Source organism: Suricata suricatta, chromosome 1, assembly GCF_006229205.1.
Source record: "Suricata suricatta isolate VVHF042 chromosome 1, meerkat_22Aug2017_6uvM2_HiC, whole genome shotgun sequence".
Lineage (NCBI taxonomy): Eukaryota > Metazoa > Chordata > Mammalia > Carnivora > Herpestidae > Suricata > Suricata suricatta.
Window position 1 is genome coordinate 6,023,881 of NC_043700.1, and position 22,911 is coordinate 6,046,791.

The window sequence follows — 22,911 nt, forward strand, 5'->3', positions numbered from 1 at the left end:
GGAGACCCGGAGGCGCCCCGGGCTGGGAGCAGCCGGCGGAGCCGTCCGCGCGCGGAGCCGGCAAGATGCTGCTGTCCCTGGTGCTCCACATGTACTCGATGCGCTGCGTGCTGCCGGCCGCGGTGCTGCTGGGCACGGCGCCCACCTACGTGCTGGCCTGGGGGGCCTGGCGGCTGCTCTCCGCCTTCCTGCCGTCCCACTTGTACCAGGCGGTGGATGACCGGCTCTACTGCGTCTATCAGAGCATGGTGCTCTTCTTCTTCGAGAACTACACCGGCGTGCAGGTGAGGCTCTGCCCGCCCTCGGCGCCCGTCTGCCGCGCTGCTTCCTCCTGCCTGTCCACCCGCGTTCGCGGCTGGGACCCTTTCAGCCCGCGCCCCCCTCCCCCGCTGCAGGGGACCCCAGGATCGTTCCGCTCGGCTCGGCAGATCGGGCACCAAGAACACGTGCAGTCACCCGGTCTTCCCACCGCGAGGGGAGTTTCACGTTCTTCTGTGGGGTTTGGCCCCATACTTCCTTGCAGGTACCCCAAGATCGCTAGGGTCTTGGAGTGATTGGAGCTCAGTTGCTCGTCGGCCAGAAGTGGCCTCAGCCGTCCGGTCTCCCCAGGTTTTGTAACTATCTGCGGTGGGGCATCGCTAAGTCCGTGCAGATGAACATTTAAGTAGGGCAAACGGTTGACAGTTTTTGGCGTTTGGTCTAAGAACATTGGTAACGTTTGAAATCGAAAGTGCGCTTTTAAAAGTCGGAGCCCCGGTCTTGAAACAGATTGGTGTTCCTATTTGGATAACAAGTACAACTTTGTTTTTGCATTCTTTCCCAGTGTGAGTGAAGGCTGGACGAGGAAGTTAATACATTTGTTACTGTAGAAGTCCTGGCGTATTTAAAATTCTTGCCAACGTACACTAGGCTTAAATGTGTGGCTGATGTTTTTTTCCTCTGATGACTTTTCTTCTGTTACTTTGTGAAGATTGGATCTTCAGATTAAATTGGTGGGGGGGGGGAGGAGAAATGGGTAAGACCCTCTTAACTTTACAGTTATTTGAACTCTCCTTTACAAAAATAACAGTTGGGAATTTTTCTTTTATTTCCCAATTTGAACAAAAGAGCTTGGTTCTTGGTTACTCCTTCTGTCCAGTTCCTCCTCTCCATCCCCCACCCCCACCCACACCGTGGTTAGGCGTGGAGGGAATGCCACGGCCTTGGTTTTGTCTTTTTGCCTTTTTTCCCCCCAGAGCAGCTGTTTTCACCCTCCTGTCCACCAACTACTATTTTCAGTTTGCAGTTGCACTGCTTTGGATCCCTGACGGCTGGAGTTTGCCCCGGCTGGAGGTTGTTTGGGGGAAGGGAGGTAGGAGAAGCCAGGGCCTACAGTTAAACCAGTGTGTCGGTAAGGGCTCCCTAGCCAAGAAAGCCTTGCTCTCCCAGCTCAGGGTTTCCTGTTAGTTGACTTTTCAAATGAGTTTCATTTAAATTTTTCACAAGTTCAGGTCAGTCATTTCCTCCCTGTGTTCCCACTTTGCCACTTTGGCTTAAACGAGTGGCTTTATCATGATTACGTCTTAAATTTCACTTCATTTGAGGCCGGCCTGGGCTGGGATGCAGAGGCAACATAGGACAAAGTCACATACCTCTTAGAAAGATAGTGCTTCCTGTGGCGGCTTAGTTTATTTTTGTTCAGAGAATTGAGTATGTTCCATGCAGTGTGGTATATGATATACCAATGCGTTTCCTATTTTAAAAATGATTGCAGATTTTCAGAGTTTCTAAATTGTGTGGCTTGCCTTGTTCAGTGTGGACTTCCAGTTTAAGCTTTTTTTTTTTTTTAATGTTTATTTATTTTGAGAGAGACTGAAAGAGAGCTGACAAGTGGGAGAGGAGGGAAGTGAATTCCAAGCAGACTCCTCGCCAACAGTGCAGAGCCCAACATGGGGCTCAACTCACGGAACCACCGGGAGATCATGACCTGAGCTGAAACCAAGAGCCCGACATTTAGCTGACTGAGCCACCCGGGCACCCCAGGTTTGAGTTGAGTTCTCAGCACATGGGTTTTTAAAAGTCTAACGTTGGTCAGTAAGTTCTAGGACTGCTAACACAGTGTAAGGAACCCACACCAAAAGTTTGGCTTCCTGAGGCCATCACATACCCTTTTATAAATGCATGAACGATGAGATACAAGAGAATCAAGGAAAGGAAAATATTTTTGAGGACATTCAATCACCTCACTCCTAGTTTTACTTAACTAGTTTTCATCAGTGACGCTGTCACTGTAAAGTTTTGGTTAAAATTTTAGCCTGTTTTCCTTCTATTGCTAAGGGGCTTTTTTATTCCCCTTTGATTGTTTATCCCCTCTAATTTGCAAAGATAAAAAATGATCCTGTTCCTGCTCTGTATAAAAGAATGTTGATTCATTTCTGAAGAAGCATTAGTAATTTAAGAAGATCTACGTTTTTGAATGAAAAAGTTCACCATTAAATTATATACATTGTAGAAATATATTTAAATTAGAATTTTTTCCAGCCCCTCCCATCTGGCAATCAGCAGTTTGATCTCTGTATTTACGGGTCTGTTTCTTTTGCATTTGTTTTTTAGATGACATATGTAAAGTGAAACCGTATGGTGTTTTTTTTTCTCGATATGATTTATTTCACTTTGCATAATACCTGTTGCCTCTATCCATGCTGTGCCAAATACCAAGATCATTCCTTTGTAAGGCCGAGTAATATTCCAGTGTGTGTGTGTGTGTGTGTGTGTGTGTGTGTGTGTGTGGCACATCTTTCTCTGTCCATTTGTCTCTGAACGCTTCCCTGTCTTGGCTTTTGTAAACAATGGCTGGAATAAACGTAGCGTGCATCATGTATCTTTTTGATTAGTGTTTTCATTTTCTGCATCATGTATCTTTTTGATTAGTGTTTTCATTTTCTGCATCATGTATCTTTTTGATTAGTGTTTTCATTTTCTCTGGATAATACCACATAGTGGAATTACTGGATCAGATCCTATTTCTGTTTTTGACTCTGGGAGGAACCTCCACACTGGTTTCCACGGTGGCTGCCCCAGTTTACTTTGCCACCAACAGTGCAGGGCGTTCCCTTTTCTCCATGTCCTCGCCGTCACTTTTTATTGTCTTTTTTGATACCAGCCATTCTGACGGGTGTAATGTGATATCATTGTGGCGTTGATTTGCATTTGCCTGTTAATTGGTGGTGTCGACCATAAATTAGAATGTTTTTAAATGGCATTTTAATGCTTTTTAATTCTAGGTTCATGGTAGTGTAACAATATTTTTTTTATGCATAGAATTTTTAAGCTGAAGAAACACAGGTCCATGAAATTCCTGATTTGTTATTGGCAGGGAACTCTGTTCCAGCGTATATACTTGAATGTTCTGGCAGATTCTAGGTAAACATCTGTTCTTTCCTATTTCTTCTACTTTATTTTCAAGTGCATTTTATTTATTGTTTTGAGAGAGAGTGCATGAGCAGGGGAGAGGGGCAGAGATGGAGAAGGAGAATCTCAAGCAGACTCTATGCTCAGTGCAGAGCCTGACACGGGGGCTCGATTCCAGGACGCTGGGATCTCACCTGAGCCAAAATCAGGAGTTGGGATGCTCAGCTGACTGAGCCATAGAGGCATGCCTCACATGCGTTTTTGACACAGAACATTTCAGTCGCTGTTATTAAAATTACTATTGATAACTTATCCTTTTAGGTTCTCCTAGAATCTTTCTAGTACTGAGATTCAACGGGTACCTTCACCATTTACTTTGGACTAAGCAATAAGGATTTTTAAAGTTTCGGGCTGCCTGGGTGGCTTGGTCAGTTAAATGTCTGACTTCAGCTCAGGTCATGATCTCACAGTTCCTGAGTTCGAGCCCTGTGTCAGGCTCTCTGCTGACAGCTCAGAGCCCAGAGCCTGATTCAGATTCTATGTCTCCCAGTCTCTCTGTGCCTGCCCCTCTCTGCTCTCTCTCTCTCTCTTTCTAAAAAATAAACATTAAAAAAAAATAAAAAGGATTTTAAAAGTTTCATGTATCTCTCAACTTGAGACTCACTGAAAACCAACAACGCCTCTATCGGTTTTAGGGACACCGATTCAAAAAATTGTATTTCTTTCCTGTTGCTGCCGTAACAGATCCCTTCAAATTTAGTGGCTTAAAACGAGAGAAATTTATTCTCACAGTTCTAGAGGCCAGATGTTTGCTGGTTTACACTCTGTCCTTTCGTTGGCCTTTCCAGACTCTGGTGGCTGTTGGCATCCCTTGCCTTGTGGCCACGTGGGCCCGCAGTCTGCCTCCATGATCTCATTGCTGCCTCTTCTGTCTCTAAAGTCCCTCTGCCTTCGCTTCTAAAGACCCTTGTCATGGGTTTAGGGTCCACTCAGGTAATCCAGGGCGATCTGCAAACGCAAGGACCCTTTTCCCAAGTAAGGTCGCACTCCCAGGTTACAGGCATAAGACATGGACAGGTTTGTGGGGTCAGCACTCAGCCCACTTCCACAGTAACTCAGTTCTGCCTATTCTTGGAGCTGGAGTTCAGGGAAAACTTGGGGAACTAAAAAGAAAGTGGGGATCCTGGCAGAGGCAGTGGTGAGGTGAGGACTCCGGCGTCGGAAGGCTCTGTGATCACTGAAACCTATAGTTTCTGTCCTGGGATGCCCTCCCAAACGCCGAGATTCCCGCATAAACAGTAACTGTACTAGTTATGACAGGTAATGAGAAATCTTAATATGTTGTTTTGGAGGCTGTTACAAGTTAATGTATTTTTTTCCCTAAATGTCAGAATTCTTTTCTCATATAAAAAAAAAAATTCTCTTTCCCCTCCTTCCAATGGAATGCACTCAACACTGATCATTGATATTGCCGGACAAAAATATCTAGAGATGCAGGTCTCCTCATCAACATCTAGTCAATATTTTAGTCAGATTTTTTTCCTGCTTAAATCATTTTGTAACCCTCGGAATGTATATTCAAATGTGTTACATTAACGGCCCTGTCTTTTCTTCAAATGCTAACATGATCTATTATAACAACAAAATATGGACTTTGAGATAAAACAAATTTAGTTTTTCAACTGACCTACTTCAAGTATAAATTGTTCAAAAGACACTGGAAACAAGATAGAGAATTTATATCTAAGATTTAGAATTTCTTTAATGTGTTCAGTTAGAATACTCTTAAAATCTCCAATAAAGCATACTTTTAATGAAAATATTATTTTGAATTCTTTAGGAACAACCAAGGCTTTCATATTCTAGATATGGTCTCCAGGACCACTTATAACTGGTTTTTTCCTGTAGCCAGTCTCTTAGAATAAAACATGTTTCTTTAGAATGGGAGAAGGGACCTTCTGATTCTACCTCCTTTTTATCACATCTGGATCCCGTCCGCATTTCTGCTAAAAATTGCCCAGAGCCGTCTTGAATATCAGTCATTCTGCAGAGGACATAAACACTTTGTGTCCTTGATTTCCTTTTTCTCTGCTCATTCATCGTCCACGTGAAGACCTTAAAAGACCTTTGGTTACTTCCTGCCGTTGAGCCGGGGGTGTAAGGGAGCTGGCCAGATCAGGTTGTGTTTCTGCATTTGTTTGTTTAAGAATGACACAGGTCTTTCATAGAGGAAATTAAACATTGCCCAGAGCAAATATGATTTTAGGCTTCTAAGAAAGTCTTAGCGAAATGTAATTAGAATCTAGCTTTTATACTTTCTATAAATAAAGCCCCCTGATTGAGCAAGCAAGTTACTGTAGGTTGCATTGGTGTAAGATTTCTGCTAATGTCTTATTTTTCTATTTTAAATCACAGATACAATAAAACGATCCAACACAGATACAGTATTCTGAGAAAGTTCCCTGTGCCTGTACACACCTTTCCCAAGTATGCCATGATTTGATGTGTAACTTCAGATTTCTTCTCATTAAATAAATGGAAATTGTGGGAAGGCTCCCCCAATAAATTAGCCTCTTGGATGTTTTTGTTTGTTTTGTTTTTTAGTGTTTGTTTATTTTAGAGAGAGCAGGCAGGGGAGGGGCCGGGGGTGAGCGGGGACAAAGGATCTGAAGCAGGCTCTGCACAGGCAGCACGGAGTCGGACACCGGGCTTGAACTCACAAACCTGGAGATCACCATCTGACCTGAAGTTGGATGCTTAATGACTGAGCCACCCAGGTGCCCTTGGCGGGGTAGCAGTCTATATGCCTGTGACCTCTGGGGCCACCTCTGTGCTGTTACAATGAGGAAAAGCTAAGTATGAATCGAAAGATAAAAATTACACTCCTTCTTTTGTGAATTTGTCCGAATTTGTGGCGCTGAATGAACTGAGAGCTGACTCTTCGTAAATGGAGCTAGAAGGTTATTTTTCCCTTTGATACTTTGTTTTTTTTTAATTTAAAAATGTTTAATGTTTATTTTTGAGAGAGAGTGTGAGCAGGGGAGGGGCAGAGAGAGAGGGAGACACAGAATCCGAAGCAGGCTCCAGGCTCTGAGCTGTCGGCACAGAGCCCGACGCAGGGCTCAAACCCACAGACTGCAAGATCATGACCTGAGCCGAAGTTGGACACTTAACCAACTGAGCCACCAGGCGCCCTGATATTTTCTTATTTTATTATGATTTCTTACACACAGGTCGATAGTACAACCCCAAACTAGGTAGTAACTTCTAAGGAATTCCCAGAACCTGTGCTTCCTTCCTTCCTTCTTTCCTTCATGCCTTCATTCATTCATACAGAATTGGAGTGGCCCCCCTCCTCCCTGCCCCGTTCCAGGCCCTGTGCTGGGTGCTGCCGGACACAGTGGGGAAACCGTAGACAGATCCCTCCCCTCAGGGAGCTCACCCTCTGGTGGGACACAGGTAATAGCAAGGGGATTAAAATGTCCTGTGCTCCATGAGATTGTCAGACTAGGGGTTGGAGCAGGGGGTGGGGACGTTAGCCGAAGCAAGTGACATTTGCACGGAGCTCTGAAGAAGGGCTGCTCTGGGAGGATTTGTAGCAATCTAGGCGACAGATAGTGGTCAGGGTGATGGGCAGAACGGGAAGAACCCCAGGTCTGTTTTCGCGGTAGCTGACAGGGCTTTGTGGTTGGAGGTGGAGGACAGAGGAGGGTGGCACTGGAGCTTCAGGACCCATCCTCCGAAGATGCTTCGCTCGGTGCTGGGCTCGTGTTGGCGGACACGAGATCCCACTCCCGATTTACGCATGCCAGGGACAGCGTGGACTGACCTTTCCAGCAGAGCGTAACACTGACATGGGAGCGCGGGTCATAGTCAGCTTTGTGACACACGATGAAATGACTGCCTGGATTAATCGGGAAGGCTCCGCCAGTTACTCTGAACTGCTCTGGACCGTACTCCAAACCCGAGTTAAGAATCATGGCGTGCTCAGGAAAAAGAGGCTCTCTAGCGATAACGGAGTGAAGATGACGACGCCTAACTGTGGCGTTCAAAGCCGTCTAAATTCCGCCCTGGCCAAGTTTCCTATTCGTTGGCTTCCCTGTAGCCCCGCTGCCGCTTCCTCCCCAGCCCGCGAGGCCACGGTGTGTTTGCGGCCATGGCCCTCTCCATATACTTCCTTCCAACTCAGGCCCCAGCTTACCCCGCCCCCCCCTTGGTGTCAGGATCACATACATGACATTAACATAACAGTAGCATATTTGTTGTCTGTATTGTCCCCTCTACAAGATTGTAACCTTTTGGAGATAGCAGTAAAGAGGAGAATAGCTTGACTTGATTTGTCCCTTTTAACAGAAGTGCGGAGAACTCAGGATACGGGTCTGGGTGGGTTTCTAGAGAAATGTGGGTGGATTTCACTGGTGATGGGATGGGTTCTTGAGTGACCTTACTGGTTGACAGGTTTTGATCTAACAGGGACTGCGGGTCTAGTGAGTCTAATTGTATTCTTAAGTGGAGAAAGGGGAAAGAGACATGAACTGCACCCTCAAAAGTACGACTAAGAAAGAGTAATGTCGGAGACCTTGTAAGAGAGGGGCTCCTAGGGGCACCCAGGTGGCTCAGTCGGTTGAGTGTTGACCTCTTGGTTTTGGTTAATATCATGATCTCATGATTCCTGGGATCAAGGAAGTTGGGCTCTAAGCTGACAGCACAGAGCCTGCTTGGGGTTCTCTCCCTCTCTCTGCCTGTCTTTGTCTCTCTGTCTGTCTCTCTCTCTCAAACACACAAAATAAATAAATAAATAAACTTAAAAACAATAAAAGAGGGTGTTCTGCAACAGCCAGCAACATAGAGAAACCTTTGTTCACTTGTCCATAAAAGCCTGTACTTTTTGCTGCTTTTGAACCTATGCACGTCTCGAAGCTTTGTTTCCTGTTTCTCTGTGGGAACCAGCAATGAAAACCTGAAATAAGCAAGTGTTGCTTGGGTGTTGGAGAGGGTGCTGTAGTGTGTGGAAGAGGTATCTGGAAGACAGCTTTATTCTGGCCGGCCTCCAGGTGGGAATTTCAGGAGCACAAAGAAATGAGGGGGTGGGTGATCCCTTAAGCGCTAACCACGTATGATGCCCTCGTGTTTCAGACGGAGAAAGTCATCTCCACTCTTCAGCAACACACAAGGCACTTTAATAAGTGTGTATGAGGTTAGTTATTTATAAAAGAAAGAAGTAAATAAAGAGCCGAGGAAATGGAGGAGTGAGGCGCAGGGTCTGGACACTTGCTCACTGTAGGGAGCACAGTGCATGAGCAGGTGGCTCCGGAAGTCAAGTAGGATGCCAGCGCTTAAAGGCGCGCCGGCTTCTGTGCTCCCATCCTTAATTTGTATTTCAGGAAGAAAAAACTTTTTAATGTATTATTTGAGAGAGAGAGAGAGAGAGAGAGAGAGCAAGCGAGAGCGCGCACACAGGAGGGGCAGAGAGGGAGAGAGAAAACCCCAAACAGGCTCTGCGGGTCAGCCCAGAGTCCGATGCGGGGCTCCATCCCGTCACCATGACATTATGACCTAAGTGGAAACCAGGAGTCCCACGCTTAACCTACTGAGCCACCCAGGTGCCCTACATACCCAACTCTTAATTCACATCAAATACTTCAGTCTGGCCTCTTAGAGACGACTCTGTTGTAGCGCAGAGGAAGGAAATCTTTTCCTTCACTGTATTAGGTTTATAGCTGAGGTCTGCAAGTTAAACTGACAAAGGCTAGATTCACAGGAAAAAGACCTGCACATTTTACTGATGTTAATGTTTTTACACGCATCGGCGCCTCACAGAAAAGTAAAAACCGAAAGAGGTGAATAGACTCAGCTTGGGGGTTTATATGTTGTTTTAACAAAGGGCAGTAACCTGTGGAAACAAGGCAAGGTAGAAAAAGGGCTCTGGACCGTTAGGGCCGGTAAACTGGGTAGGTCCCTGGGGATGTATGACAGAGAAGAGGGGGGTAGTAAGGTTTGCTGTGCAGATGCATCATCCGTCTCTGGTCCTCCTGGCACTTTAGAGGGAGACACCTTTAGGGATGTGGGTATTCACGTCACCTTCACAAATGAAGTTAATGCTTCAGGCAGAAAGAAGGGGTGTCTGTGGTTTCTCACTTGCCTTCGGCTCAGAATAATCCTTATGCCAAAGTGGCATGTTTTGGGGTAGCATACTCTGACCCCCCCCCACAGAGTCTATCCTTCAGGACAGTGAGAAAGTCAAAAAAAGTTCACTTTGCATGGTGAAAGAAAATGGATAGTATTGACGTAAATGAAGAGTCTGGTTTTTTTTTTTCACACAGAAAACGCTGTCCTTCCGCCCGCGTCCTGGTGATATTGTCAGTTGGGTCTACTGTGTGAAACATGCATGTACTTGAGATTCCATTTCACTACCTCTTTTCTGGATGCAAGAGAGTCTTCAGAATTGTTTACATATCAGGGGAGAAAATTAAACCATGTAGAGATATGATCCTGGTGAGGTGAGAGAAGTCTCCATCTCAGTCCAAGCCTTCTTTTTAATGTTTATTTTTGAGAGAGAGAGCGTGCAATCGAGATCGAGATCTCAAGTGGGGGAGGGTCAAAGAGAGAGGGAGACGCACAATCTGAAGCAGGATCCAGGCTCCACACACTGTCAGCCCAGAGCCCGACAGGGCGGCTCGAACTCTGGAGCTGTGAGATCATGACCTGAGCCGCAGTCTGACACTTAACCGACTGAGCCGTCCACGCGCCCCAAGTCCCCTTCTTCTGATAGTCGGTTTGTGCAGATGCGCTTGACGAAAGCAGAACAGTCACCAGAGTGTCTGTTGCAATGAAGATAATTACTCAGGGAGCATTTGTATTGTCCCTTCTAATGAATCAATAAAATGAAAAAGAAAAACTAGTTTTTTTCTATAGGGACTTTAGATGAGCTTTTAAGAAATGAGTGAGGCTAAAATCCAACAATTATGATGAATTTAAAAGAGTTAGGAATAACAAAAAGGCTGTATGTTTTTCATATGCCTGCTTTTGAAGGAACAAATTACCTGCAAAAACAGTGATTAATGTGATTCAAAATACGGGTACTCGAAGATTCCCGAAATGCTGCCTTAACAAGTCCCTGGTGCATTTAAAGCAGTCTACTGTGTTTGTGCCAGAAGCTGTTACAAAATGAGATGCAGCTTTATCTACTTGTGATAAATAAAAGGGCAGTTTAGCGATTCGGTAAACCTGTAATGGAAAGCGTCGGAGTGCTCGGCTCTGGGGGTGGAAAAATGATGCAGCCCTGCTGGGAAGAGCCTAGAGCGCCGGGGAGCAGGGACGCGTGGCCGAGGCCCCCGTAGGAGCGAAGGGGGCCTGTCCGGGTGCCAAAGGGGGTGTGACTAATCCTGGGCTCCGGGTTAGAAGGCACGCTGGGAGGCTGGGAGGCTTCGGAGAAGGGGCGAGTGCCTGTGAGGATGTGCTGGTCTAAGAGGGTGACAGAGTTCCCGGGGGCTGCGGGTCGTCAGAGAATTGTCGGCGAGCGGGGCCTTCCTCTGCCCTGTGTCCTGCCGGCTGGGCCTAGACTCAAATTGCCGAGACAGGTGAGCAGGAGAAAGTCACATTTAACAGGCATGCGGCCGGGGCTCCACACAGGCGAGAAGCCACAGCCAGCCCGGCCGCAGGAAGCTTACGGGAGCTGAGGAGAGGGGAGGGTCTGCGGATCCGGAGGGGAGGCGGCCTTTAGCGGGAAGCCTAAGAGAGGAGATTTGACACACCTTGAAAAGCAAAAGCTGTCCTATTGTGCAAATGAGTTTCTTAGGGAAAGAGGAGTCTCTGTAGCCGGTTCGGGTACTGGCTCTCCTTTTCAACGCAAATTTAGGCCCTTGAGAGAGAGAGGGATATCTTTTCCTGCACCTGCTGGGTTTTGATTACTCTGAACTTGAAATAGTCTTTCTGCCAAAGTGGCCTGTCTTGGGGCAGCCTGCCCTTTCGTGTTTAAATTTACGCGTATGTCGTAAACTGTTATGAACTTTTTTTAAATTTAGCAAACCCTACACCTATCAAACTCATCACATACTTAATAAGGTAGGGATAGCTGTTAAATATTTTGAGATTCTGCATTCTTCAAAGATGAAAATTTTTTTTCCCTCTCTGTTAGTAAATTAAAAAATAAATGTTCCACTTAAATGAATGAAAGAAATTTGACAGTTTCAAGTTAGAATGCAATGCTTTTTCTTTGACATCTTGTAAATAAACCAAGTGAAGGACCTTAAAACTGCATAGATGTTACCTAATATTGTAATTATGCATTCCTTTCTTCGGTTAATTAACGTTTATTCAAAATACTTAATGGTTTGCAACTATTACAATAAGATTTGCAGTTCATAATTTCATTTATTTTGCTTTTAGATATTTTCAGGTTTTAATTAGGAAGGACTACTCTTCTTATTTCTGTTGAATTTTAATTTATAGTGGCAAATGAAAAACTTTAAATAGGCAATTATCCAAATACCTACTTTAAGATATTAAATTATGTTTTGCGAAAGGCTTACCCTTTTTTGTACCATCTTGCCTTTCATTTGGAAATAGCTTTTATTTCAGTGAGGGACTATTCACCTTGAGGAGTAATCGTTAAAAGCAAGAGTGATGTGTTATGTGTATCCCCTCAAGTGGCTATGAATTAGGGGTTTTTTCCTTCTGAGTGATGTAGCAGTAGAACTACCTTTTCTCTGTTTTGCCCGGTGAAATCCACTGCTTATCTTACTTTCTCTAGCTACTGTAGAGGCCCCTTTCAGGCAAGAGGCTTGAGCAGTGGGAACTCAAGCAGGACAGAAGGGCCCAGAGTGACCACCAGGCTGAACGCAAGAGGCTCATTCAGTGGCCCACCTGGAATGGCCATTGGCACTAACTAACCAATGGGCTGGCGATAGCCGGGCACAGTTCCCAGAAAACGGGGAAATTCCGTAAGTTCCCTTCCTTCCCCACTCCACCCTGTAAGCACAGCCCGTCACCACCCCTCCTGGAAGACGGCCTCTCCTCTGCTGTCCTGCTGGCTGCTTCCTGCAGTGTGTTCGTGAAACCTCCACCTCCTTCGCTCTGCCTCGGTGGTTTCTCCCGCTGCCTGCGCACGGCCCCATCTAATCTGCACACACCAGAATTACCGCAAACTACAATAACACCTTTTAATAACGTGCCTGTTATCTGCCTTCCGAGGCTGCAGCCTGGCAGCCTAGTGAGCAAGCCCAGAGCAGGATAGGAAGAGGAGAGTCTGCTGGATGGTTCAAGTGCTGACTTCAGCTTGGGGACAGGCAGGTCTCCCAAGAGTAGTCACCTTTAAATGTGAGTGTCGCGTCTAGGGGACAAAAGCCAAAACCAGACAGCAGTTGCATCACTGCAGCACCATAAACGCCGTGCCTTGTACCCAGTGGACTCGAAGCAGCTCTGGCTCACTGGTGAGAGAATGGGGACTGTTCACCAGCAAGAACTCCCTTTCAACCTTGCACAGATCAGACTCCTGGATTAGGGTTTTGTTTTGTTGGCACTGAGAGACTTTATTAATAAAAAGTTGAGCAAATATCTAAGTGGTTGTATGTACTGTAAATCACATGTACAGCACTGAATGGTTTTCCAAGACCTCAGTCTGAGTCCCTGGCGGCCAGAGCCCTGTGCCCTCTCTTTCCGTTTTGCTACAGAGACGCTGGGTTAATGTCATTTTCTCGTTTCTGTTGTTAACGTATTAAGAATGTTACCACCGATGTATCTGTGTGGATGTCTAAAACCCCGCGGTTGATTTGTAATCTTGCATACTCCATGATCACAAGGTACAGAAACAAAATGCTTTGAACAAAAAAATACCACAGTGGCTTCAACTCTTAGAAGTCATGTGTTATTTCTTGAACTGGACAGTGGGCACACGGGTGTTCATTACACGAGTTTTTCTGTAGTTCCACATTTTTTTTTTTTTTTAGAGAGAGAGAGACAGCGTGAGCAGGGGAGGGTGAGAGAGAGAGGGAGATACAGAATCCAAAGCAGGCTCCAGGCTCTGAGCTAGCTGTCAGCTCAGAGCCTGACGAGGGGCTTGAACTCACAAACTGTGAAAGCATGACCTGAGCCGAAGCCAGATGCTTAACCGACTGAGTGCCCCACGTTCTGCATGTCTTAAGTGTTTCATAATAAGTACTTAAGGAAGTTAAATATATTTTTAATTTATTATGAGACATTTAAGACATGCAACTAGGGAAAAACTCCTATAATGAACACCCATGTGCCCACCGTCCTGTTCAAGAAATAACACATGAAGCCACTGTGTTCCCCGTACCCCTCCCATGTTGAGGCTTCCCTGCCCTTCCTGGAAGTTACCTGTATCCTGAACTATCTTGTCTTTTATTTTTTACTTTTTAATTTTCTGAAGCAAACTCCATGTCCAGCACGGGGCTTGAAGTCAACGACTCTGAGACCCAGAGTCGCACATCCCACCCACGGAGCCAGCCAGGCGCCCCGACGAACTTTCTCTGCTCTTTACGGAGATAGAGAGAGTCCTAATTAGGAACCACGTTTCCCTATTACCCACAAAATCAAGGTTTAATCTTCAGTTTGGTATTCAGAAGAGTCCCCCATTCGGGTTCCGAGCCCTGGGCCTCCTTGCACCAGCGCACCGGCCCGCAGGCAGCCGTGGTCTGACGGCACCCCGCTCCTGGGGCCTCAACAGGCCTCAGATGCTACCGTTTCCATTTCTGGGGCCACCTTTTCGTGAACATCCTTCCTTCATCTCATTGCTGAAATCACACCTAACAGATGCTGCTCTTGCTCCACAGTTGACAGTTCTTTACTACATAATGTACGTATTTTCATAAAGTTCACCCCTGTCTCGTTACAGTTGTATACGTGGCTCTCTCTCTGCTACATGGTAGGCTTTGTGAAGGAAACGTGTCTTACAGTGTTTCAGCTCTTGTGAGCGGTCCGTCAGGGCCTCTACTTCTCATGAGGATGTCGATCATTCCGTTTCACTTGAGAACCAGTAACCTGCTCTGTACTTAACTACTTTAAACATGTGCCGTTTATGGTCACTCGTGCTCCTCGGAGAAATCTAATTTTTGTTAATCATGGATGGAGAAGGTCATGACATTGTCGATTCTTTGTGTCCTGTTTTGTTACAGTAGTACATGTTTTGAAATACTAAAGTACTGTTTCTTTTTTTATTTTTTAGATATTGCTCTATGGAGACTTGCCAAAAAACAAAGAAAACATAATATATTTAGCAAATCATCAAAGCACAGGTTTGTATTTCATTTGCATGAAATTTAGGTTTTCTACAGAAAGTAGATGAGCTTTCAAAGTAATGCTTTTATTTCTTTAAATGAGTTTTGTTAAAACATGAATTTTCAATGCAGACATTACATCGTGATCTTATGTTTTTACAATTTTAGTTTTTGGAAAGTCAGGAATATGAAAACTGAATTTTCCTAAACTTACCTTTCTCCTTGGGTGGGTGTAAATAAGCCCTTTTCTTTCATTTGTTCTGTTTCTTTGAATAGTTCTTTAATTTATGCATTTGTTTTGTAAGTTATGTTTCTGGAAGTAAAATTGGGTCAAAGTGTATACACATGTTACATATTTGTTAAGTCGAAGAAAGGTTGTGCTAATAAGTGACTGCCCCTTCCCTAAAGACAGCACTGTATTAGTTTCTAACATCGACAGTCCCTTTTGCCTCATCAGATGTTTTGGTTTAATTCAAGCTTGCTGCTCTGTCCGAAGAAACACAGAAGAACGTGGTCTTCAGTCATAGTGCAGTATGCGCTTTAAGTTAAGGCACTTTTTGAAAAAACTTATTTTGTAATAATTATAGATTCTCTAGAATTTGCGAAAATAGTGTATGGAGTCCCATGACCTCTTAGTCCGTTTCCCCAGGATGACATGTGACGTAGCTGTGGTGCACTGTCACAGCCCAAGAAGTTGACACTGGTTAAGGCACTTCTTAGTCCTACAAACGATTCAGTCCAAAGAAAATCCCACTTCTTACTCTTGTCAAACCTGTAACTGCTTCTGATGCGCACTCGCTGAAGTCCATTTTTATTACTTTGGAAAGTACAGTACCCAGGAGTTCAAAGCCAAACCAGCCCAAAGGACGACTGTCCTGTAATGGAAAATCCCTTCAGCCTTGGCTGTTTGTCTTCCTCCTGTCAACTGTGTCTCTTTATGATTTTGTTGCTTTTAGGAGGAGGGGTTGAAATGCATTTGTCTCAGTTTTGCTCATTGATGATTACGCCGTTTTACAGGACAAGAATCGATTTTATGGGACATGGGTTGATAGGGACTTTGAGGTGGCTGAGCAGCCGGACGATGGGCCGTACGGGCTCCCAGCGCTGGCCTGTAGAGCAGGCCTAGGACGTTGAGTGTTTCTCCGGACACGCCGCACTTCCCTGCCACCAGCGTCCTGCTCCAGCTGCTGATGGCACATTTCTCCTGGGCTTCCAGTCTCCAGATGCGAAGGACTCCGGGGTCTGGGGTAGGGGGCAGCTCATGATAGCCCAGATTTCTTTTATATTGACCCACTGGTTAGTTTTATTAAACTTTTCTGTGGTTTAAGAAGATTCTCTCTTCAGGTTCCTTGTTGAGGTTCCCTGCCAACTCCCCCTTTTCCAGGTTTCAGGGCGGAAATGGCTGTATTAACGGCCTGTGGAGCTAGCCCGGACGCGTTCCCGGAGGCGGTGAGAGAAGTAGTAACAGTAAAATGAGAACCGCTACCGTCGGGTGGGTGCTTCCTGCGTGCTGGCCGTCATGTGCGTTACTTCAGAGTGAGATGGGCTTTGAAGGAAAACGGTTTGGTTTTGTTTCCTGCTTGGTTTTGGAGCTAGAAAGTAGTACGGGAGGTGTGAGCTCCGTAGTCAGCCCGCCACTGACCTGAAGAAAGGCGTCTCCCTTCGCAGGCTGGAGAGTCATTCCCTCGTGCCCTTACCTGATCCCTGAGGCCCCGAGACTTTTTGGTAGCAGGTTCTGTATCAATTAGCCTTCAGGATTGGAGAAAGCTGCTTTTCTGAATGGCTTTTTAAAAACCCATAACTTGGGAACATGACTAGCTAATGACTTTAAATAACATTAGGATTGCCAGCTTTAGTCAGATTATGATGGAATATGCCCAGGAAAATGAGCACATACAAATCTGCGTATAGTTCTAGGTTCCCAGGCCCCCGAGACTTATCCATACTCACGGGTCGTGGGCCGGTGGTGGCCGGGTGCCCCTTTAAAGCCCTTCTGAGCTGTCAACCACAACTGAGTATCTATAGCGTAATGAGAGACCATTTCAGCGCTCACCCTGGACTTTCTAGCGCACCGTCGGCGAGGCCGGCCGGAATCCCAGTCTCTTCTTGGCCTGACCTCCAGACAACTGGCGTTTTAATCAGCTTCTCCTCTCTGTTGCCTTCACTCGATGTGTCCTCGCCATCTCCATGTTCTTAGTCTCTCTTAACTTCTCCACAGTGAGGATCTAGTGACTATTCCTCCTTCCCCTCAGCCCGTTTAAATATCTGCTTTTGAAACTCTTTGCCTTAGTCCCATGAAATGCACCCTTTTCTTGGTTTTAGTGACATTTGTCTTAACTGACCGCACACGTCGTGAGTAGATCATAAAAAGACATGGGTTTGCAGGCAGACCCTGGCTCATAGGCTGTTCTGCCGCAGGCTGTGCGACGGGGCAGATGACCTGGCTTGGCCTGACCCGTCGTGGGAGGGGGATGTCTGCTGCTCGGGGTGGTGGGCAGTTTACATGGGCTAGCCCCCGGTTTCTCAGCCTGCCTGGCTCACAGGGGACATTTCCCAGCCGGGGGCGGGGAGCAGAGGTGGTGGTGGTGGTGGTGGTGGTGATGATGATGGTGGTGGTGGTGGTGGTGATGGCGATGGCGGCCGTGTCTAACGAGCCACGCGGTGCTGAATACACACGAGGCAAGTGCGTCCTGCCCCGTGTCTCTGTGACTTTGGGCCTGTTGTTACATCTTAACATAGTGAGAGGAGTGTGGCTCTTCTTGGTGTCCCTCCTCACTGCCCTCTCCTCTTTAACAAGTTCATGGGAACAAGGGCACTGCCTTGGCGGGATCACTGTTGAGGAATTCTGATGTCGCCACATTTCTTGATCTCCTCATTAGTGTATTCATGCCAGAACACAAAATGGGAATAGTGAACTGTAAAGGCACCTGTTACCGTTTCCACTTCCAGTAACTCTGCTCTAGCCTAGAAACCCTATCAGAAACCTAGTTGAGAATAAACAGGAAAAGTCAAGGTCATCGAGTACCAAAAATTGATGGTACAAACTGTGTGTGTTTTGACTACATCAGTTAGTTCTTAAGCTTTTCCACTAAAACGTGCAGAAGTTTAAAGTGCTAGCCTAGGAGAGCTAATACGGACGTAAGGATTTCACACTTTGTCTTCGGAGTTCTCGGGAGATGCGTTCTCGGCTGGGTATATAAAAATGTGTTAGGAAAATCCCTCCACACTTTAACAAAATAATTGTTCCAGGAAACGATACCCTGTCTTGTTTTTAGCCTTTGATTTAGAATCCCAGATATGTCCCAGGATGCACTACAGCCTCAGAACCATGCATTTGGTTCTCCATATTTATTTACATTAGGTTCCGCTATAACAAGCTGGATCATTTGGTTTCCAGGACATAATTAGAAAGAGAGGTGTTCATCAGTATTGTTCAGGTGATTTTAATGGGAAGGAAGGGGATTGGGAGTCGGCTTCCAGAGGCAGTGACATCCTGGAGACGAAGGTGGTCGTTGACGGTTCTTCGGCTGACGAGGCTCCTGGGGTCCCTGCTCGGAGCAGACCCTCTGCATCGCTCTGTCCAAGGAGAGCCGTAAGAGAATTCCTGCATGCGGTTGTAACTTGAATCCTTGAGAAAGGACTTGTGAATGAGAAAAAAGATTAAAACGGGATTTATAATGATAAAACGATTTTCCACAAGAACAATTTTTGGAGTTCCGGTGGCCAAGCTTTCAGGCTGTCCTCTCTGGTATGATGAGTTACCTACAGGACTCGCACCGCTGTGACTCTGCAAAGGGCTGTCCTTGTGGTTTAAACCAGCGTGAACTCCTTTACTTCCCAGGCTGTTCTTTGCCCCAGATTTTATTCTACCATTTCCCCTTCTAGTTCAGTCCTTCTGTTCCGGCTTCTAAGGCCCTGGCTACACTTGTGGTAGTAGGACTCTATATTTTTGAGGGATTCCTATCAATTTGTTTTTTCAAATATCCCATCCTCCGGTTCACTTTCCATTCGTCTCGAAGAGATGGGGTACTTTGTAGCCCTTGGCTTTTCAAGCCAAATCTCTGGGCTTCGAGACTTTCCCCTCTTTGCCCTCTTCGTTTCACTTGCTCTGACTCTTTACACCGTGTCCTCTGTCTACCGTCTTCCGCACACGCTTGCCCGGGTTCTGGGTCTTTGCTTCGGCAACGACTAGTCCTTCTGTTGGGAATTTCTTCTCTAGAAGTTTCGTCGGGATCAACACACTTGTGTCTTCTTACTTTTCTTTCTGTGACCCTTTAGTAGGAACTTACCTGCGTAATTAACAGTTCCTAGCAGCCTGGGTGCGTGTCCTGTGGTTCGTAAGGAGCACCCGTCTGCCCAGCACAGCGTGCGTTTCAGCAGATGTCCGTCCTGACATGGCAGCCTAGGGCTGGGTCCCAACAGCCAGCAGTCAGGACGCGGCGTCCTTGGCTGCTGTTGTGTGCGCTAGTACGTAAACAATACTTAGTTACATCTCACAGTTGCACTTAATCATTTCTTGCTGATTATAATTCTGTCCTGTTTTTTAGACTAAGAATTAGACGAGCTTTATTCCTCATTCATGCCACTTTTGTGTCACTTGTGGGTGTTTGTGACTTTTTTGCCTTTTATCTCTGTAATAAAAATTCTTTCAAGAAATGCAACGGAAAAAACAACAGAAAATGTAAAAAATGGAATTTGTCATTTTTAAATGTCTGCGTTTCTTAAAAAGTAATTTTAAAGTTCTAACCATATTTTCAAAGTGTATTCCAGTACAATCTTGGGAAGAGGCTCTTTCTGGTTCTGTGAAAGGAATGCGGGAGTTTACATACGGAGCATTTATGCATTAATTGGGTCGTGCCGTTGCAGTTGACTGGATCATTGCTGACATTTTGGCCATCAGGCAGAATGCTCTTGGACACGTACGCTACGTGCTGAAAGATGGGCTAAAGTGGCTTCCGCTGTACGGGTGTTATTTTTCTCAGGTAACTTTTTCCATACTCTTTTCATCATATATATAGCTCATAAAAATTGTAGATTTGGAAAGCTAACATGCACTTAAAATAAATGTATATAGGCCATTTTGTTTATTTTTTAGGTTTAATAACTTGTTCCAAATGGAAGTCATTTTATTTGGCATTTTTAATGGTGTGTATTTATATTTGTGCCTGGTCACCCCGGTGGTTCATAGCATAAATACTCACATACAAAAATCAAGCAACTAGGAAAATTTAAAGGCATAGAATTTGGTTCTTTTTAATCTTTTTTAATGTTTTTTATTCCTTTTTTTTTTTTGAGAGACAGAGACAGCGCAAGCAGGGGAGGGTCAGAGAGAGAGGGAGATACAGAATCTGAAGCAGGCTCCAGGCTCTGAGCTAGCTGTCAGCATAGAGCCCGACGTGGGGCTCGAACCCATGAATCGTGAGATCATGACCTGACCAAACGAAGCCAGACACTTGACCAACTGAGCCACCCAGGCGTCCCTAAAGGCATAGAAATTGAAAGATGATTATTTTAAACTAATAGTAAAAATTAATCATGATCTATAAGATATTAAAAAGCAGGAGCTGTATATGGAAAGTGCTTAGCACGAGTGGCAGACAGGTAATATTTAATAAATTATATTTTCCGAAATGCCCTTTATTTACTTCTCAAGCTGTAAATTTGGTCAAGTGACTTACCTGCTCAAAAATGTGTGTTTCGGAGCGCCTGAGTGGCTCATTCAGTTAAGCATTCGGCTTCAGCTCAGGTCAGATCTCACGTTCGTGGGTTCGAGCCCCACATCAGGCTCTGTGCTGACAGCTCGGAGCCTGCAGCCTACCTCAGATGCTGTGTCTCCCTCTCTCTCTGCTCCTCCCCGGCTTGCACTCTGTCTGTCTCTCTGTCTCTCTGTCTCTCTCAAAGATAAATGAACATTTATAAAAAAAAAAATCCCTAAAGATCATGACTATTGACATTTTATGGACATTTTAGTGATTGTGCACCATTGGAAAAATTGAAAGCTAAGAACTATGTTACTGATCGAGTTTATTTTAAAAAATGTAGTTTTGAAAAAGTATTTTTGTTTTAACTGTCAACAAACTCTGTATGTTACTGTATTTCCTAGTACTGTGTAGCATGCAGTTTGTATTTCAACTATGTTGGAACCTAGAGGAATTTTCAACTACATGTTCATTAGATGGTAATGTTTCAGCATATTAGGAATAGTTTAATTCCTACATGTAATTTTATTCTTTACTTCTGGTGAGTAAAGTTGCCTTTCGGATGATGGGCCATTGGATATTTTAATAGTAAATACCACCGCCCCGTTTTTCCCATGTGGCAGCACGGAGGGGTCTACGTGAAGCGCAGTGCCAAGTTCGACGAAAAGGAAATGAGAAAGAAGCTGCAGAGGTACATGGACGCACAGACTCCAGTAAGATACTGCTCGTTTTTCTTTTCCTTATCGATTCCAGTTTTTAATTTAAGAACTACGTTAGAATTTAAGAACCATTTTGAAAATGTATTATTCTGTGAGTAGTAAATAACTGAGCTTTGTTCAGGCAATCAAAAGCCTCTGAACATAGATGAGCAGTTCTTGGGGGCCGTGAGGAAGAGGCGGTGGACGAGCCAGTGCTTGCCGGGGGCCCTCGGTGCGGGGGGCTCAGAGGGCGGAGCGCACGGGGCGGGGGGAGGGGGCGGTTCCTGGGGCGGAAGGCAAGAGGATGACGGTGTTCCTCTCTCTCCTCTGAGCAGTGTGGTATATTTGACATGTTGTTTATAGATCTCCATAAACAGAAGAGATGGGCAATATGTATATTCACTTTCTGTTCAAAAAATTATTTAAAATGCCAGCCTTGACTTACCCTTGAGAGAGTCGCCCCACCTCTCCCTCCGGCCGCCTGGGTCCTCTGTGGACCTTGTGTGCGTCACACCCGTGCGGACAGCCCCGCTTTCCTGCAGACTAGGGTTTCTCCGGTTTTCCCCCGATTAGTCCACTGCACCACGAATCCGGTTAACACCTGTGTTTTCAGTTGGTTGTACTTCTCGTGGTGTGCTGTACTGTATAGTTATTGTCAAATCCGCTCTTTTTGTTTTAATCTTCAAACTTTATTTCTTTAAACATTGAAGGCATCATTTAAAAGCTGTACTGAGTAAGTGTATTTAGTGATCTCAGTACGTGAAGCCTCGTTTTGTCAGTTCCTGCTCATGGTACTTTCTTCCCCTGTGTGCTTAGTTATCTTTATTTGTTGCTCATTGTATTTGGAAAATTATTTGTACAAATCAGCTCAAAGCTTAGAAAGGGCCTTCCTCCAGAGAATACTTGCATTTGTTTTAGCTGGGCCCCTTAAGGCTTCTCTAGTCTGAGCCCACCGGAACCAGTTCTGCACTTGAGGTTAACTGGACCAAGGTTGCAAATCCATGTGAGACTAATTTTGTCCTCTGGTTTATTTTTGCCCAGAGTATCCTCACTTCTTCTCACTCTTAGTAGAAGGTCCATGGGCTTTGATTTTTGTTCCCCTCACTTTTCAATCTGTTAAAGCATAAGTACGTGATACAGTTACTTTTGCTTTACTGAGCTTGTGTTCGTTTTGGTCTTACTATCTTGTTACCTCTTTGGTGGTTTTAAAATGGTATATCCAGCTTTTTAAATTTTCGACAGGAAGTCTTGTTCACATAACCTAGTGTTTTCCTTTGGGAATCTTTCTGTGTTTCAAGGGCAACAGTCAGCTTGTTGATGTTCATGCAACCAGGTTGAACGGTAGACAGGCAGTGATGGGAGTGGCCTTCGCTTTGAGGCCGCTATGGGTCCAAGGTGTGGATCCTTAGAATCTGTACGGTTGCTTCACCTTTTCATATTGAAGTTCTGTGAAACAGATATTTTCAGCTTTTGTGTTACTTAATCTTTTGTTTCTGGAAGTAAAGTAACTGACACAGTAGAATATATTTCTCAAGTCTACTTTCTTTCTTTTTTAATTTTTTTAATGTTTTATTTATTTTTGAGAGAGAGACAGTGTGAGCAGGGGAGGGTCAGGGAGAGAGTGAGACACAGAGACACAGGCTCTGAGCTGTCAGCACAGAGCCTGATGCAGGGCTTGAACCTACAAACTGCGAGATCATGACCTGAGCTGAAGTTGGACGCTTAACTGACTGAGCCGCTCAGGTGCCCCTCAAGTCTACTTTCATATGGTAGATACTCCTCATTGGAATCAATTTCCTGATTAAATCAGCTTTTATCATTCAGTATTTGTATTACTTGAGAGACTGCAGAATTTTGTTTCCAAAAAATATATCTGTATTATTAATT

At 45.1% G+C, this 22,911-nt stretch overlaps 1 protein-coding gene and 1 long non-coding RNA gene across 2 annotated transcripts in view; both read left to right on the forward strand.

The window, feature by feature from the left end:
- Positions 1 to 6: 6 nt before the first annotated feature.
- The window catches only part of AGPAT5 (1-acylglycerol-3-phosphate O-acyltransferase 5), a 51,121-nt gene continuing 28,216 nt past the window's right edge, over positions 7 to 22,911 (forward strand). Inside the window, exons 1-4 of the mRNA XM_029933807.1 lie at positions 7 to 284; positions 14,576 to 14,645; positions 19,494 to 19,609; positions 20,950 to 21,039. Coding sequence (XP_029789667.1) covers positions 66 to 284; positions 14,576 to 14,645; positions 19,494 to 19,609; positions 20,950 to 21,039 — 495 coding nt within the window. The 5' untranslated portion in view covers positions 7 to 65. The remainder of the gene's footprint in view (positions 285 to 14,575; positions 14,646 to 19,493; positions 19,610 to 20,949; positions 21,040 to 22,911) is intronic.
- Positions 3,972 to 5,969, forward strand: LOC115287433. Its single transcript, XR_003906472.1, has 2 exons — positions 3,972 to 4,383; positions 5,806 to 5,969. It is a non-coding gene; the product is annotated as an uncharacterized LOC115287433 (long non-coding RNA).